General features: G+C 36.5%; 1 protein-coding gene and 1 pseudogene across 1 annotated transcript in view; both read right to left on the bottom strand.

Moving 5' to 3' along the window:
• Nucleotides 1-17,963, bottom strand: part of SYK (spleen associated tyrosine kinase) — a 131,967-nt gene that overhangs the window by 40,076 nt on the left and 73,928 nt on the right. Inside the window, exons 8-9 of the mRNA XM_044680173.1 lie at nt 9,965-10,142; nt 8,184-8,393 (exon numbers count right to left, since the gene is read on the bottom strand). Coding sequence (XP_044536108.1) covers nt 8,184-8,393; nt 9,965-10,142 — 388 coding nt within the window. The remainder of the gene's footprint in view (nt 1-8,183; nt 8,394-9,964; nt 10,143-17,963) is intronic.
• Nucleotides 323-2,195, bottom strand: LOC123232540 (annotated as a pseudogene).

Raw genomic sequence — 17,963 nt, 5'->3', positions numbered from 1 at the left:
AAAAACTCTATCTAACCCTATTGAGAAAGTCAGAAGGGATAAACCAAGGGGAGCAGGGGATTGGAGAGGTCAAAAAAGGGAGGGGAGAAGAAGGGGGAGAGAATTTATTAGGCCTTTAAAAATAAAAAGAGGGGAATAATAAGGGAGGGGGTAGAATGGGAAGTTAATCAAGGGAGGGGATAAGGGATACTGGCTTAAAGCAAACCACTGGTTTAAAAGGAAATAGTTTAAGAGGAAGTGGTAGGAATAGGGGAGGATACGAAAATGTCAGTGAATGCACAACTAAAAATTGTAACTCTGAATGTGAATGGGATGAACTCACTCATAAAACTCTTGTTTCACTATCTTTGTGAGGCAAGAGATCTCTCATTTTAGAGATTTCTTCTTTAAGTTTGTTGCACTCATCTGCTGGAAGTTGGTCTTTGAATTCTTCCATCTTTGTTCCAGTATCATGAATAATTCCTTCTACAATATTAACAGCTTCTACACGTTCTTTCTTTCTCCTGTCTTCCTCGGCATACTTCTCTGAATTCTTAACCATATTTTCAATGTCATCTTTGCTTAACCCACCAGAAGACTGGATCACAATTTGCTGTTCCCATCCTATGCCTTTATCCTTTGCAGAAACATGTACAATTACATTAGCATCAATGTCAAATGTGACTTCAATCTGCGGAACTCCACGTGGGGCTGGTGGAATTCCAAACAAAGTAAACTGACCAAGAAATTTATTGTCTGCTGCCATCTCTCTCTCTCTCTCCTTGGCACACTTTAATTTCTACCGACCATCAGCAGCCAAAGAAAACACCTAGCTCTTCTTGGTTGGAATAGTTGTGTTCCTATTGATTAGTTTGGTGAAGACACCTCCTAATGTCTCAATGCCCGGAGAAAGGGGAGTAACCTCTAGAAGTAGCACATCAGTGACATCACCAGCTAATACACCTCCTTGAATGGCAGCTCCAATAGCCACAGCCTCATCAAGATTGACAGCTTTACTAGGGGCCCGGCCAAAGAGTTCCTGTACTGTCTGCTGAACCTTGGGCATTCTGCTCATGCCACCAACTAGAATGACTTCTCCAATGTCACTCTTGCTGACTTCAGCATCTTGCATGGCCTTCTGGCATGGGGAAATAGTCCTCCTGATGAGATCAGTGACTGAGCTCGAGTTAGCTTCATGTTCAAGTGCTTGGGCCCAGAAGCATCCATAGTCAGATACGGTAAGTTGATGTCAGTCTGCACAGAAGAAGAAAGCTCACACTTGGCCTTCTCAGAAGACTCCTGTACTCGCTGAAGAGCCATATTGTCTTTGGTCAGGTCAAGTCCTTTCTCTCTCTTGAACTCCTTTACAATGTGCTGGAGTAAGGCCTGGTCAAAGTCTTCACCACCTAGAAAAGTATCTCCATTGGTAGATTTCACTTCAAATACACCTTTCTGAATTTCCAGGATAGAAATATCAAAAGTTCCACCACCTAAGTCATACACAGCAATGACTTTGTCTTCAGATTTGTCTAATCCATAAAAGCCAAGGCAGCAGCTGTAGGCTCATTAATCACTCGAAGTACATTTAGGCCAGATATTTGCCCAGCATCTTTGGTGGCCTGTCACTGAGAATCATTGAAATAAGCCGGCACAGTGATAACAGTATTTTTTGCTGAATGTCCTAGATAGTTTTCTGCAGTCTCCATCTTCATCAACACAAATGCACCTATCTGACTTGGGGAATATAGCTTCCTGTGGGCTTCTTCCCAGGCATCACTATTGGAGGAATAGACAATTTTTAAAGGAACATTTTTAATGTCTTTTTGCACTTCAGGATCATCAAATTGATGACCAATGAGGCGCTTGGTGGCATAGAATGTGATGTATGGGTTGGTGACCACCTGTCGTTTGGCTGGCATGCCAACAAGGAGCTCATTGTCTGCTGTGAAGGCTACAACAACTGAGGGAGTGGTTCTGGCACCTTCAGCATTCTCCAACACCTTTGCTTGTTTCCCTTCCATTACTGCTACACAGGAGTTAGTTGTACCCAAGTCAATACCAATAACTGCCCCCTTAATTGCTTCTGATGCATAGTCCCGCCTTGAAATAATTTGAAAAGCCTCATGACTAAGACCATTCTGGCAGAGGCTGGCAGCTGGGCGCCAGGAGATGGATCCAGCAAGGTGAGCAACGGTGGTGCGGCTGGCACTGAACATGGCGGAGGGCAGGCAAGGGTGGGTGGTGAAGCAGACAGAGAGCACCGGGAGGAGTACCATATTGTTTCGATGATCTCTGCCTTATAGAACAGTTTAAGATCTAGTATTGCTATTACCTGGATATTATTCATTCTGTATTCTTCAAGATGATTTTGGTTACTATTTTTTCTAGCCCTACAAATCTTTTATAGTTTGATACGGCACTGAATAAGTAAATTATTTTTTTTTAGTATTGTAATTTTTATTATATTGGCTTTGCCTACTCCTGAACAATTCATATTTTTCTAATTATTTAGGTCTGTCTTCATCTATTTTAAACTTATTTTGTAATTGTGTTTATATAGCCCACGGGTTTGTCTTGGAAGGTAAATTTCCAAGTATTTTATATTGTCTGCAGTTTTATTTTGAATGGAATTTCTTTCTGCTTCCTCCTATTGGATTTTGTTGATAGTAATATAGAAATGCTGATAGTTTACGTGGGTTTATTTTATATCCTGCAACTTTCTTGAAGTTCCTAATTTTTTCAAGTAATTTTAGTTGATTTTCTAATTTTACCGTGTCTGTAAAGAGCAATAATTTTATTTTCTTGTTGAATTTTTATTGTTTCAGTTTCATTTTCTTGTCTTATTGTTAAAACTAGCATTTCAATTACAATACTGAATAATAGTGGTGATAATGGGCATACCTGTTTCACTTCTAATCTTCTTAGTGTAAAGATGGGATTAATTCTTCCCTGCCCATTTTTAGATTTAATCACCAAAAGTGTATATGCCCCACTTATCCTTAAGTATAGGAATGTCTGTGACCCATGTTGTGTGAAAGTAAGTGATGAATCAGAATTGACTGACTCTGGGCAGTCTGAAGCAAAGCTTTAGCTATAATTTGTCCATATAAAGTGGAAGGAAGGCACAGGAAGTGACCAAAAAAATGGTCTTTAAAAGTGGCAAGAACTTCCCACGAGAAGGTCTTTCATCTTCAACTTGACTCTGAAGGAGCTCCAGCTGAAGACTGCTTTCTATTAGGACTACCATGTGGGTAAATGAAAAAGGCTGACCTCTTTTCCCTGGCTTGTTCTGGAGGTACTAGCCTCTGGAGAGGTCCCTTATCTTGGAGGAGGCCTCATGGCTAAAACCCTTCCTTTGGGCCCCTTTGCTGGGGCCTCTGAAGCCCTGCAGGATTCAGATCAGGCCAGAGTAAATATCTACTTTCTCTGATTTTCTTACTTTCACTCTTTCTCTTTTTGTAAAACTACCATAAAAAATCATTTGGAATTGAGTGATAATTCCTGGTGACTACACTCTTATAAATTTAGTATAACCCTTTTATTTTTAACCCTAACATTCTGGCCCTTACATTCTGGCTGACCACATAGATTATGATGAGTACCCTCAATCTCCCTAAATTTTCTTAACTTTTCCTTCATTTTTGTTACTATCCCCAAGTCAGTCTTTTAGTAGCTGACTTGTACAATTTACAGCTTGACTAGTACAATTCACAGCTGATAGGCAAGGTAAGTTCAAATATTTTTTTCCTTTCTTTCTCCTTAAAATAAATTTAAAAACAGCTGATAATTACCTTGCTGACAGTAAGCTGAAGCTGGCTGTTTTTCCTTACTGGCAGCAAGTGGGCTGCTTTGTTCCTTAGAAAAAATTAGTAGTGAGGGCCACACCTGGGGAAAAGCTTCCACGCAGCCATTTGTTATTAAGGAAAGTGATTGTTAAGATGAAATTAACAAAGTTTTAGCCTTTTATGTTTCTGGAAATCTACTTTCCTTTTTTCAAAGCCCCACATATCTCTAGAATCAACCTAGTGAGAAGTGAAACCTGGAGAGATCAGTCAGGAAGAGCAGCATTAAATTAACAAAAAACTGGTCCTTTTTTTCCCTAAGAGGATTTTAGAGCCCAAATAAGGAAAAAGAGAATTTATTAAAAAACTCTTTTTGCCCCAGCCCAACTCAGAAAAGTGTTATTTTGCCCAAAGAAGAAAGTAAATGGTTAGGAAGCACATGGTTCTAGTGTGGAAGGCAGCTGCCTTCTGTTGCCCCTCCTATACTTAGCCTCAGGCTAAAGGCTTTGTTTTACACCTGTCCTCCACCCAGAAAGTTAATTGGATTAAGGTCTGTTTAGAAAAAAGACCCCACCCTGACTAACCCCTAGCCAGTATTGCCATCTACTGAAAAAAAAAACAAAAAAACAAAAAAGCAAGCAATTTAATAACTAAACTTAAAACATGATAGGACAACTATTCAGAATTCTTTTTATAGCAATTTAAACATGATAGGACATCCATTTAGAATGATTTGTAATGGCATTTCCCAAGTTGGATCAACACTGTTTCTTTGGTATTTAAAATGGCTCATAATCCCAGAGAACATATTTCAGGAGATATACTTAGCACTATTCCTGGGTATGATCATGATAGTAGGATATGGGGTATTTTATCTACCTCTCAGAGAAACTCGACAAATAACCTAAACAATTAAGAAATGCAAATAAGAGATTTATCTCAGCAGTCTTGTATGATGCATTTCTCTTCCTGTCCAACCCAACCAATTACTCCTGTAATCTAATAACACTAATCACTGAATTAAAAAGATAAGCTTGAACAATTGGAAAATATAGGGGAGAGTTTAGGGGATCTCAAGGCTTACATAGAAAGTTTTAAAAAACCCAGAGTAAGAAGAGAGATCTATCCAAACATCAGAGCCAACTCAGTCTGAGTCCCATCAGGCCTCACGCATTTCTGCACATACTCAAACTACTTCAACTCCTCCTCATTCTGGTCTAACTACCTTTAAAGGTACTTAAATTCCTAAATTCATGGCCTACACTCTTGCAACCCAAACTTCTCCCATCCAACTTATTCCCCCTCCTAAACCCATTTCCAACACTATTATGACTCAAACTCAACTTATTTCAACACCCAGTACCTGTACTATAACAACTCAAACAAAGAGCCTAGAAGCAGAAACTGAAAATAATTTAGCTAAAAGCTTATTCCCATTAAAAGAAGTACCCACCTTTAATAAAAGGCACCATTCACCCTTCACCTTCCCCAAGATCTAAATATTGAAAGAAGACTCTCCTTCTTTTGCAGAAGAACCAATAGTAATCATAAAAAATATTGGAGAATATATTCAAAACATTTGACCCCAATTGGGTGGATATTGAAAATTTATTAGAAATTTTTTTGACAGAGAAAAAAATAAAATCATCTCTCTTGCTAACCAGATTAAAGACATACACAGAGATTGATGCACTGTGGAACAACTGAATGTAATGGAGTTCTCTATAGGACAATTCTGAGAGACTTATGAGAAAGAACACTATCCACATCCAGAGAAAGAACTATGGGAGTAGAAACACAGAAAAAAAAATATGATTGATCACATGGTTCAAGGGGAATATGATTGGGGATGTAGACTTTAAAGAGCACTCTATTGCAAATATTAATAATATGGAACTAGGTCTTGATCAGTGATACATGTAAAAAGAAGTAAAAAAAAAGTTCATTGCCTTCAGGACAAGGATAGGAGAAGGGGAGGGAAAGAACAGGAATCATGTAACCATGAAAAAATACCCTAAAATAATAAATTAAATAAACTTTAATAAAGGGGGGAAATCCTCTATTTCATTAAATATAAATTTTTTTCTCTTGTAGAATTATACTCAGTTTTGTTTGGTATGCTACTCTTAATAGTTATTTTTATGCTACTCTTTTTATTTTTATGCTACTCTTAATAGTTATTTTGCCCTCTAGAATATATTATATTCCAAGTTCTCTACTTCTTTAATGTGGTGCTACATATTGTGTAATTCTGACCATGGTTCCACACTATTTTAATTTTTCTTTCTGGCTACTTACACAGTATTTTCTCTTTGACTTGTGGGAGCTCTGGAATTTGGCAATAATATTCCTAGGAATTTTCATTTAGATATCTCTTTCATGTTGTGATTAGTTATCTTTAAATTTTCATTTTTTCCTCTGGTTCTTGGATATGGGAACAATTTTCCTTGATAATTTCTTGAAATAGGGTATGTAGTCTTTTTCGTTGACCTTGATTTTCAAATATTACAATAATCATTAAATTTTCTCTTCTGGATCTCAGATCAGTTGTTTTTCCTGTGAGTTATTTTCTCTTTTCCCCATTCTTTTCACTTTTTAAATTTAACTATCTCATGGAATCATTAGTTTCCTATTGGCCTAATTTTTAAGAAATTATTTTCTTCAGTGAGTTTTTCCTCTTTTTTCCATTTGGCCAATTCTGCTTTATTAGGAGTCAGTTTCATCAGTGAGTCTTTGTACTGACCTCCTTCTCCTTGTCATAGATCTCTCCAAATTCCTGTGTTGTCATTGGCTGAAAGAATGTTTTACTCTGACCTTTCATTGGCTCTGCCACCCCAGGATTTGATTTGAGACATTATTTTTAAGTTTTAAGGGAAATACATGGAGACTTCTGCTGAGTACCTTTTTAAATTCAGTCATCTTGCCTCTGCCCCTTGAAGTCTCCTAAGACTTATCCTTCTTGCAAGAGAGGCATAAGAGTGGCAATGGAAAAACTTGGCCATATATAGTGTAAGTCATTGATCATATCTGTTCTTTCAAAACCACCATTTTAGGAAATCTTGAAAAAATGTTTTTATATAAAACTTTCAGATTTATGCCATGGGAAAACAAGAGGGTAGGAATGATGTATTCTTTAAAAGGTAATGTGAATGAAATGAATGCTATTTTTATTCTCATTGCTTATCACCTTCAGGTAGTCAAGAAAATGAAGGACTATAGGAATACCAATTGTTTTTTATGTTTTAGGATACATGGCACTAGTTGGATACAGATATGCAAAGTGATGGTGGGGGGAAGAAAACGAAGGATTATTATTTTGTTTTTCCAAATTGACAGGATAATGAAAACTATCCAAGGGAATGAAGAGATCTTTTCATTTTAAAATTTCTAGTATTTTCTTTTGTTGGTCTTTATAGTTTTTCTTCCAAATACATGTTAAGTCATTTTTGTCTGTTCTGATTGTTCTTTTATACTTTGTTAATGGCATTGGCTTTTTACAAGTCTTCATCACTATATATTATCATTTCTACCTTTAAACTGTTTACAATTGGAAGGTGGTGTTTTGGGATAAGGAAAGAGTTAAGGATGCTTCATAGTAAATTTCTCATCTCATGAAAGTCATCCTATATCAACATTATTTTGGAAATTGGTTGTTTTTGGTATTAAAATCAGTTTAACAGTAAATGCAGTGTACAAAAATTTGGGAGGGAATGGTATGAAATTGTAAGCATGGGTACTAATTTAATGTTGGAATCAGTCAGAACATTGTGCATTGCTTTACAAAATGCTTCACTCAATGTTTGTCTTGAAGGGATATAACCTAATGAATAAACATACCTTGCCAAGATATAACTAATTAGTTTCATTTGGCTAGTATAAGCTAAATGAAAAGGAAAACTGAAGACAAAAAAATCATTTAATCAAATTCCTACTCTTTGGTATCTCTGAGATGTCACAGAATAGAAGTTTTGATGAGGGTAACAAGACAGAATGTGAGCCTTCAGAGACAGCCACTGAAACTATCCCTTTATGCATTCCTTACCTTTAATATTTTTATAGGTCCTTTTATGAAGGAGAAAGGGACAGTGGCAAATATTTTAGAAATGTTTAAAATATGCTGTTAATAACTTTTCTAGAGGAGCAATAGTGTCAAACCTCAAAACAAATAAAGCCATTAAACCATACATAAAAATCCTAATGTGCCACATGTTGACTTAGTATATTGTTAACATACAATGTTCCCTTGTATTTTTATTTCACAAAGAATTTCTCAATCACATTTATCTGGTTGGGATAGCATTTGGGAGTGTTGTGAGCTTCAATAAGGGTTGCATGTTTGACATCTCTACTCTAGAAGAAGCATAGCACTGTTATAGTTACTAGGAGGATCTCCAGAATACTGATTTGTTAGGGTAAACATACCTGTTTTTCTGCAGATATTTATTAAGTGGACCAAGTTCAGCCATCTCCATGACTAACATCCATGATTCAGCTTCACATATCCCAATCATTCGGACAATATAAGGATTATCTAGCTGTTGCATGACATTTGCTTCTCTTAATAATTCATCTTTAATTGCAGGGTCATTGGCTTCATTTTTGAGTATCTTTACAGCTACTAACTTTTCACCTCTGCAAAACAAATTCAAGCACAGATATATATATATATATATGTATGTATATATATATATAATATACATATAATTTTATGTATTATCTTGATACATATTTCCTAATTGCAAATAATTATGTAAAATAATCCATCTATCTGTTATTGAATGAAAATAAGCTATTCTTTGAAATAAATAATTAGTTTATCAAAATCTTTCCTCGCTACTTCTATTCCCAGTTCAACTATCTCTCCGAAGAAGAAAAGTTTACAGATTCAAACTTATTGGGAAAAGCAAGAGAGAGGCTAAAACTCCAGGGAAAAGTTGGAAGGATAGATAATATTTTTTAAAGAAATAGAGGGCTATTTTAACTTTTAAACACATAATCCAAACTAAGAAATAATCAGAAAAACTTAATGCCATAAGAATGGCTCAACTTGTAGAATGTTGGTGTTTCAGCAGTTCAATTTTAAGTTAGTTTTTTTTATAACTTAGAACACATTTTTGTTAAGGTATTCATGAATGTTGTTTAGGTACTCATGAATGTTGACTTAACTTATAGCATATCCGGAGCACTAACTATTTACAGTGAAAAATAGTAAAATAAATATACTGAAAAGTTGTGTTTTTCTTTAAAATGATAAAATATAAATCATAAGAAAACACTTTAAAAACACATATGGCCTACAGTATATTTGGGATAACTAATCTGGCTCTTAGCTCTGACTCATAAGAAAAAAAGGCGTGTTCTTTGAGCAATGATCATCTCCCGAATGAAAATGTTGTAAACCTTGGATCTAAAGGATGAAGTACATAATGGTTTTGGAAAGATGGTAAAGGTATTTTATTATACACACACACACACACACACACACACACACACACACACACACACACACACCCTATCAGCTTCTTGACTTTCTTGTATCTTTTATTTGGAAATTTCCTAGAGTTAAGTAAAATGGTCATGGCCTAGGGAACAGAGGCTATCATTTAAGATTCAAGAATACACAAAGGAAAGGAGATAGCTTCAAATCAATCTTGAATCATTGAACAAAAAAAAAAAAGACTACTATGGAGACAGTGAACTTCCTATCATATCTAACTCTTTAGGAGACATGTACTTTTTAAATAAATTTAAAAACTGAACTCAGTTTTACTTGAATTAGGTTTATGTATCTCAATATAAAGTATTTTCAATTTTCTTTCATATGTTGCACTGAACATAGAGTTTTAAACACTGCAAAATGATAAGTAACTTTAGGACTTTTATACCTACCTCTAGAACAAATTTATGTTCAACTAAGTCTAAATGTAGACTAGTCATCTAAGTCAAACATTATTATTTTAGCTAAGCCACCTCCTAAAGACTTCCCATTGCATACAGAGATCCTGCACCCAAAGCCTGCTATTCCAAAAACACTATATAATTATGTTACATGAAAATATAACATCCAATGGTGATTTAACCATATATGGTTATCCTTTGAAATTAAGGGGCAGATAATAACTGTATGCATAATACATGCATTTAATTAACAGTATAAAAAACAACAAATATATTTGAGAACGTGATTGAAAACAGTGACTTACTTTTTCATTCTATAGCGACCCCTTTTAACAGTTCCAAAGTTACCAGAGCCAAGCTCTCCTTCTTCCAAAGTTAGCAATGTTCTGTCCAGACGCACCTCTTTGGGTCTGATTTCTTCTGGATCTGCATAGGGGCTTTCATAGACTTCAGTGTCCATTGGTAAAGCTTCCTTCTGCATATCTACAAATCAATGAAACACATTTTTATCAGTCCCACTTAGGGAATGAGCTTCTCTTTATAAATGGAACAGAGTAAACATTTATTGCAAACTATTATTTTTTTAAACCCTTAACTTCTGTGTATTGACTTATAGGTGGAAGAGTGGTAAGGGTAGGCAATGGGGGTCAAGTGACTTGCCCAGGGTCACACAGCTAGGAAGTGTCTGAGGCCGGATTTGAACCTAGGACCTCCTGTCTCTAGGCCTGGCTCTCAATCCACTGAGCTACCTAGCTGCCCCCTATTATCTTTTATGAATATGACAGTAAACTAAAATCCTCCAGATAATTTTAGATAAACTGATATCTAATCATGCCTCTCCATTCTGTGCTTATGAAATTGAATTTTAAGAATCTAATTGTAACACTTTACATTTATCCCTTTGAATTTTATCTTCTATTAAATTCATTCTTTGTTTTTTTTTTTAGAAGACCCTTACCTTCCATCTTGGAATCAATACTGCGTATTGATTCTAAGGCAGAAGAGCAGAAAGTTCTAGGCAATTGGGGTTAAGTGACTTGACCAGTATATTCTTGAATTTAGATTCTGTCAACAGGTTTAGCTTGTCAAGATCTTTTTTTTTTTTTTTTTTTTTTTTTTTTGCATCTGGAAACCATCAATCATTATGTTAGCTATTCCTCGAATTTGGAAGATCTCTGAAAAGAGCTGAAGAGCTGACTACTGATATAAGCACTGATGAAAGCAAGGGATTCTAAGAATTGGAGGCATGGAGTATAGCTGGCATGAAGGAGAGTCATGTAAAATATATACAGATAGGAGATTGAATGATAACTTTGTGAAAAGCTAATAGGCATATCTGGTTGAACTCTAGCATGAAAAGGGGGAAATGATGCTAAATAAATCTGGAAAGCTAGCTAGCTAGGAGCCATATTGTGGAAGGTTTTAAATGTTAAACTAAAGATTTTGTATTTAATCTGAAAGGTAACAGGATTTCAAATCAAGATTCAACTGCAGATAAAGATTATATGATTAATTAAGACTTTCACTTTATGAAGATTATATTGGCAGCAAAGTGGAAGCTGGATTGAAAAGGAGAGGAATAAGTTACTTAAGAAGATATTGCAATAATCCAGGCTAGAAATGATGAGCCTCTGACCTAAGGTAACTGTTTTGTGGATAATACAGCGATAGATGTGAGATATGTTGTGAACAATTGGGAGTGACAGATGGTGTTGTGGGGAGAAGGCAGAGTCAAGAATTACCAGGATTCAAACCCGAGGGTCTAAAGGAATGATGGTATATTTAGTAGAAATAGAATTTTAAAGAAGGGATGGGTTTGGAGCTTGAAGATAACTGCATTTCTAACATCCTGGGTTTAGGTTACAACTGTGACAACCAGGTGGAATTGGAGGCAGGCAGACAGTGATGTAGGGCTGATAATTAAGAGACAGATTAGAGCAGTAATGGTGAACCTTTTAGAGACTGAGTGCCCAAACCGCAACCTTCAAAGCACATGTGAGCCCCCTATCTTACCCCAGAAGGGAGGGAGGAAGTGTTTCCACTGGGCAGCTGAGCAGAGGGGTGGGTCATGTAAGAAATGTCCTCAGACATGTGTGGAGAGGGGGAATGGATCAGCTCCCTCTGGCATTCAGCACCTTGGGATTAGAGTATAATAAATAAATCTGGGCGGTTCCAGGTTAAGATGGCGGCAGAGTAAAAAGCAGCTCTTGACCTCTCCTGACCAAAAAATACAGGACTTCTCAAGTCGACATAAAAACAAACCCAGTTGAAGGGAGGGACCCCACAACAGGGTGCAGCATGGAAGGTACGTGGAATCGGGGCATTTCCATGCTATAAAGGGGTGAAACAGCTCTCACTAAATCACAGGCTGAGCAACCAACGCCCACATACACCACCTGCAGTGACGAAGCCAGGTCAAAAGAAATAGAGCAAGTTTGGGGCACCCATTGAGTCATTGACAGCTCCAGGGCCTGTTCTTGAGAGCAGCAAGATTTAGGACTCCAAAAAGCTAAAGAACGCACACTGAGCGAGGACATGGAGCGCAGGCGCAGGTGGAGACGCGGGCGGAGGTGGACACAGGCAGGAGTGAAGGCTCTGAAACCCTCAGTGGGGAACCAGTGCAGACGGGTATAAGACTGTGGAAGAGCGCCCTGAGACTTGTAAAGGAACCTCCTGCAGAGGATCAAGCAAGAGGGTCCACCAGGGGGCGTGACCTTGGAAAAAACCAGACCTCAGACCTCAGGAGCCAAAAGACCACAGACAGACCCTGAGCGCGAGGATAAAGCTGAGAAGCTGCTGGGCTAACGATGGCTACCCAGAATCAGGAAGTCCAGAAGAGAGAGAGAAAGATTAACAATAATAAGATGAAATCTTTAACACTCGACAACTTTTACACAGAGAAAATCCAGACTACCTAGCAATCAGAAGAGGAGAAAAAACAAGCAATCACATCTGAACCCTCCCAAGATAATGAAAACTGGTCACAAGCTCTTGAAATGTTCAAAATTGAGATGACGAGAAAGTTGGAAAAGATTTAGTGAGAGAAATGGGAAGTAGCTCAAAAGGAAATCAGACAAAAAAATAACAGTTTAAAAGGCAGAATTTCGTAATTGGAAAGTGAGGCAAGTCAATTGAAGACCAGAAGTGACCAGAATGAAAAGGAAAACCAAAAGATCATAGCCAAAAACCAAAAGATTATGGCCAAAAAACAGTCCTTAAAGGCTAAAATTGAACAATAAGAAGCTAATGATCTCTCAAGGCAACAAGAACAAATAAAACAAAGCCAAAAGACTGAAAAAATAGAAGGAAACATGAAATCTCAATGAGAAAGTGACAGACCAAGAAAACCGGTCTAGAAGAGACAATTTGAGAATCATTGGTCTCCCTGAAAAGGGAGAAATTAATAGAAATTTGGACTACATACTAAAAGAAATTATTCAGCAAAATTGCCCTGAAGTTCTACAACAAGAGGGCAATATAGAAATTGAAAGGATCCATAGATAACCCTCAATACTCGATCCAGATAAGACAACACCCAGGAATTTAATAGCCAAATTCAAGAGCTTCCAAGTAAAAGAAAAAAATCTTACAAAAAGCCAGAAAGAGACAATTCAAATATCAAGGAGCAACCAATCAGGATCACACATGATTTGGCAGCCTCCACACTAAAAGACCGCAAAGCTTGGAATATGATATTCAGAAAGGCAAGAGAGCTGGGCCCGCAACCACAGTTCAAATACCCATCAAAATTGACTATATATTTCCAGGGGAAAGTATGGGCATTCAACAAAATTGAAGATTTCCAAGTATTTGCACAGAAAAGACCAGGGCTAAATGGAAAGTTTGATATCCAACCACAAAAATTGAGAGAAACATGAAAAGGTAAATAAGAAACAGAGGGGAAAGAAAGAAAACTCATAATTTTTTAAATTTGTCTTTTTAAGGGCCTCAGTGAGATCTAATTATCTGTATTCCTATGTGGAGAAATGCTATGTTTAATTCTCTGTAGTGAACTCTATTCACTATTAAGTATTCACTATTATAGCGGTCGGAAGAATGATTGATGGGGAGACGGTAGAGTGCTGAATGGTCTAAGATGATATGGGGGGGTGGGAAAGAGGAGGGTGAATGGAGGGGGACACCAGGAGAAACTTGAGAGACTAAGAAAAATAGGATATACTATTACACAAAAAGAGGGCATGGGATGGGGAGGGGACAAATACTATAATAAGAAGGAGAGGAAGAGAGCATCAAGAGGTGATTTTTAAACCTTACTCTCAGTGTAATCAACTCAGAGAGGGAAGAGTAGCTATACTATCCATTGGGATATAAAACTCTATCAAACCCTACTGAGAGAGTCAGAAGGGATAAACCAAGGGGAGCAGGGGAGTGGGGAGGTCAAAAAAGGGAGGGGAGAAGAAAGGGAGGGAATTCATTAGGCCTTTAAAAAACAAAAAGAGGGGAATAACAAGGGAGGGGGCAGAAAGGGAAGTCAATCAAGGGAGGGGATAAGGGATACTGGCTCAAAGTAAACCACTGGTTTAAAAAAAAGAAAATAGTGTAAGAAGAAGGGGTGGGTCTAGAGGAGGATACAAAAATGTCAGTGAATGCACAACTGACAATTTTAACTTTGAATGTGAATGGGATGAACTCACTCATAAAGTGGAAGCAAATAGCAGAGTGGATTAGAAACCAAAACCCTACCATATGTTGCCTACAAGAAACACATGTGAGGCGGGTAGACATACCCAAGTTTAAGGTTCCTTGGCTTGAGCAAAATCTTTTGGGCATCAAATGAGAAAAAGAAGGCAGGAGTGGCTACTTTGATTTCTAACAAAGCCAAAGTAAAAATAGATATGATTAAAAAAGACAGGGAAGGTCATTACATCCTGATTAAAGGCAGTATAAACAATGAGGAAATAACACTGCTCAATATATGTGCACCAAGTGGCATAGCACCCAAATTCATAAAGGAGAAACTGGCAGAGCTCAAGAAGGAAATAGATAGTAAAACCATACTAGTGGGAGATCTAAATATTCCTCTGTCATATCTAGATAAATCAAACCGAAAAATAAATAAGAAAGAGGTAAGAGAGGTGAATGAAGTCCTAGAAAAATTAGATTGAATGGATATGGGGAGAAAAATAAATAGGGACAAAAAGGAATACACCTTCTTTTCAGCTGCACATGGTACATTTACAAAGATTGACCATGTAATAGGGCATAGAATCATTTCAAACAAATGAAAAAGAGCAGAAATAATAAATGTAACCTTCTCAGATCATAATGCAATAAAAATAATGATTAGTAAGGGGCACCTGGACAGGAAAATCAAAAACCAATTGCAAATTAAATAATATGATTCTCCAAAACCAATTTGTCAAAGAAGAAATCATAGAAACAATCAACAATTTCATTGAAGAGAATGACAATGATGAGACCTCCTACCAAACTCTGTGGGGATAAGGGATAGAGGCTCAATAATAAACCAATGATTTAAAAGGAAAAAGTATAAGGAAAAAGGGGGTAGGAAGAGGGGAGGATTCAAAAATGTCAGCAAATGCACAACAGATGATTATAACTCTGAATGTGAATGGGATGAACTCGCTCATAAAACAGAAGCAAATAGCAGAGTGGATTAGAAACCAAAATCCCACCATATGTTCTCTACAAGAAACACATATGAGGCGGGTGGACATACACAAGTTTAAAGTTCAGGATTTGAGCAAAATCTTTTGGGCGTCAAATGAGAAAAAGAAGGCAGGAGTGGCTACTTTGATTTCTGACAAAGCCAAAGTAAAAATAGATATGATTAAAAAAGATAGGGAAGGTCATTACATCCTGATTAAAGGCAGTATAAACAATGAGGAAATAATACTGCTCAATATGTATGCACCAAGTGGCATAGCACCCAAATTCCTAAAGGAGAAACTGGCAGAGCTCAAGAAGGAAATAGATAGTAAAACCATACTAGTGGGAGATCTAAATATTCCTCTGTCATATCTAGATAAATCAAACCAAAAAATAAATAAGAAAGAGGTAAGACAGGTGAATGAAGTCCTAGAAAAATTAGATCTAATTGATATGTGGAGGAAAATAAATAGGGACAAAAAAGAATACCCTTCTTTTCAGCTGCACATGGCACATTCACAAAGATTGACCATGTTATAGGGCATAGAATCATTGCAAACAAATGCAAAAAAGCAGAAATAATAAATGTAACCTTCTCAGATCATAATGCAATAAAAATAATAATTAGTAAGGGCACCTGGACAGGAAAATCAAAAACTAATTGGAAATTAAATAATATGATTCTCCAAAACCAATTTGTCAAAGAAGGAATCATAGAAACAATCAATAATTTCATTGAAGAGAATGACAATGATGAGACATCCTACCAAACTCTGTGGGATGCGGCCACGGCAGTACTAAGGGGGAAATTTATATCCTTGAGTGCATATATTAACAAATTAGGGAGGGCAGAGGTTAATGAATTGGGCATGCAACTCAAAAAATTAGAAAGCCAGCAAATTAAAAATCCCCAGATGGAAACTAAATTACAAATACTAAAAATCAACTAATAAAATCGAAAGTAAAAGAACTATTGAATTAATAAATAAGACTAGAAGCTGGTACTTTGAAAAAACAGATAAAATAGACAAAGTACTAGTCAATCTAATAAAAAAAAGAAAAGAAGAAAACCAAATTGACAGTATCAAAGATGAAAGGGGAAACCTCACCTCTAATGAAGAGGAAATTAAGGCAATCATTAAAAACTATTTTGCCCAATTATATGGCAATAAATATAACAATTTTGGAGATATGGATGAATATTTACAAAAATATAAACTGCCTAGATTAACAGCAGAAGAAATAGAATACCTAAATAATCCTATATCAGAAAAAAAAATTGAACAAGCCATCAAAGAACTCCCTAAGAAAAAATCGCCAGGGCCTGATGGATTCACAAGTGTATTCTATCAGACATTTAAAGAGCAACTAATCCCAATACTATACAAATTATTTGATATGATAAGCAAAGAAGGAGTCCTACCAAAATCCTTTTATGACAAAATATGGTACTGATTCCAAAGCCAGGGAGATCAAAAAACGAGAAAGAAAACTACAGACCAATCTCCCTAATGAACATAGATGCAAAAATCTTAAATAGAATACTAGCAAAGAGACTCCAGCAAGTAATTAAGAAGATCATCCACCATGATCAGGTGGGATTTATACCAGGAATGCAAGGATGGTTCAACATTAGGAAAACCATCCACATAATCGACCATATCAATAGTCTAACAAACAACAATCACACAATCATCTCAATAGATGCTGAAAAAAGCCTTTGACAAAATACAGCATCCATTCCTATTGAAAACACTGAAAAGTATAGGAATAGAAGGACCTTTCCTAAAAATAATAAATAGTATATACCTAAAACCATCAACAAACATCATATGCAATGGGGTTAAATTAGAAGCCTTCCCAATAAGATCAGGAGTAAAACAAGGATGCCCTTTATCACCTCTATTATTCAACATAGTACTAGAAACACTAGCAGTTGCAATTAGAGAAGAAAAAGAAATTGAAGGTATCAAAATAGGCAAGGAGGAGACTAAGTTATCACTCTTTGCAGATGATATGATGGTATACTTAAAAAATCCTAGAGAATCGGGGCAGCTGGGTAGCTCAGTGGAGTGAGAGTCAGGCCTAGAGACAGGAGGTCCTAGGTTCAAATCCGGCCTCAGCCACTTCCCAGCTGTGTGACCCTGGGCAAGTCACTTGACCCCCACTGCCCACCCTTACCACTCTTCCACCTATGAGACAATACACTGAGATTAAGGGTTTAAAAAAAAAATCCTAGAGAATCAACTAAGAAGCTTGTAGAAATAATCAACAACTTTAGCAAAGTTGCAGGGTACAAAATAAATGCACATAAATCTTCAGCATTTCTATACATTTCCAACACACTAGAGGAGCAAGAAGTAGAAAGAGAAACACCATTTAAAATCACCCTAGACAATATAAAATACTTAGGAATCTACCTACCAAAACAAACACAGCAATTATATGAAAACAACTACAAAACACTTTCCAAGCAAATAAAACTGGATCTAAACAATTGGAAAGCCATTAATTGCTCATGGGTAGGTCTAGCTAACATAATAAAAATGACAATTCTACCCAAATTAATTTACCTATTTAGCGCCATACCTATCAAGCTACCAAAAAACTTCTTTACTGAATTAGAAAAAACTATAACAAATTTCATTTGGAATAACAAAAGATCAAGAATAT

Source organism: Gracilinanus agilis, chromosome 1 (genome assembly GCF_016433145.1).
Source record: "Gracilinanus agilis isolate LMUSP501 chromosome 1, AgileGrace, whole genome shotgun sequence".
NCBI lineage: Eukaryota > Metazoa > Chordata > Mammalia > Didelphimorphia > Didelphidae > Gracilinanus > Gracilinanus agilis.
This window is presented reverse-complemented; position numbering and strand designations above follow the sequence as displayed.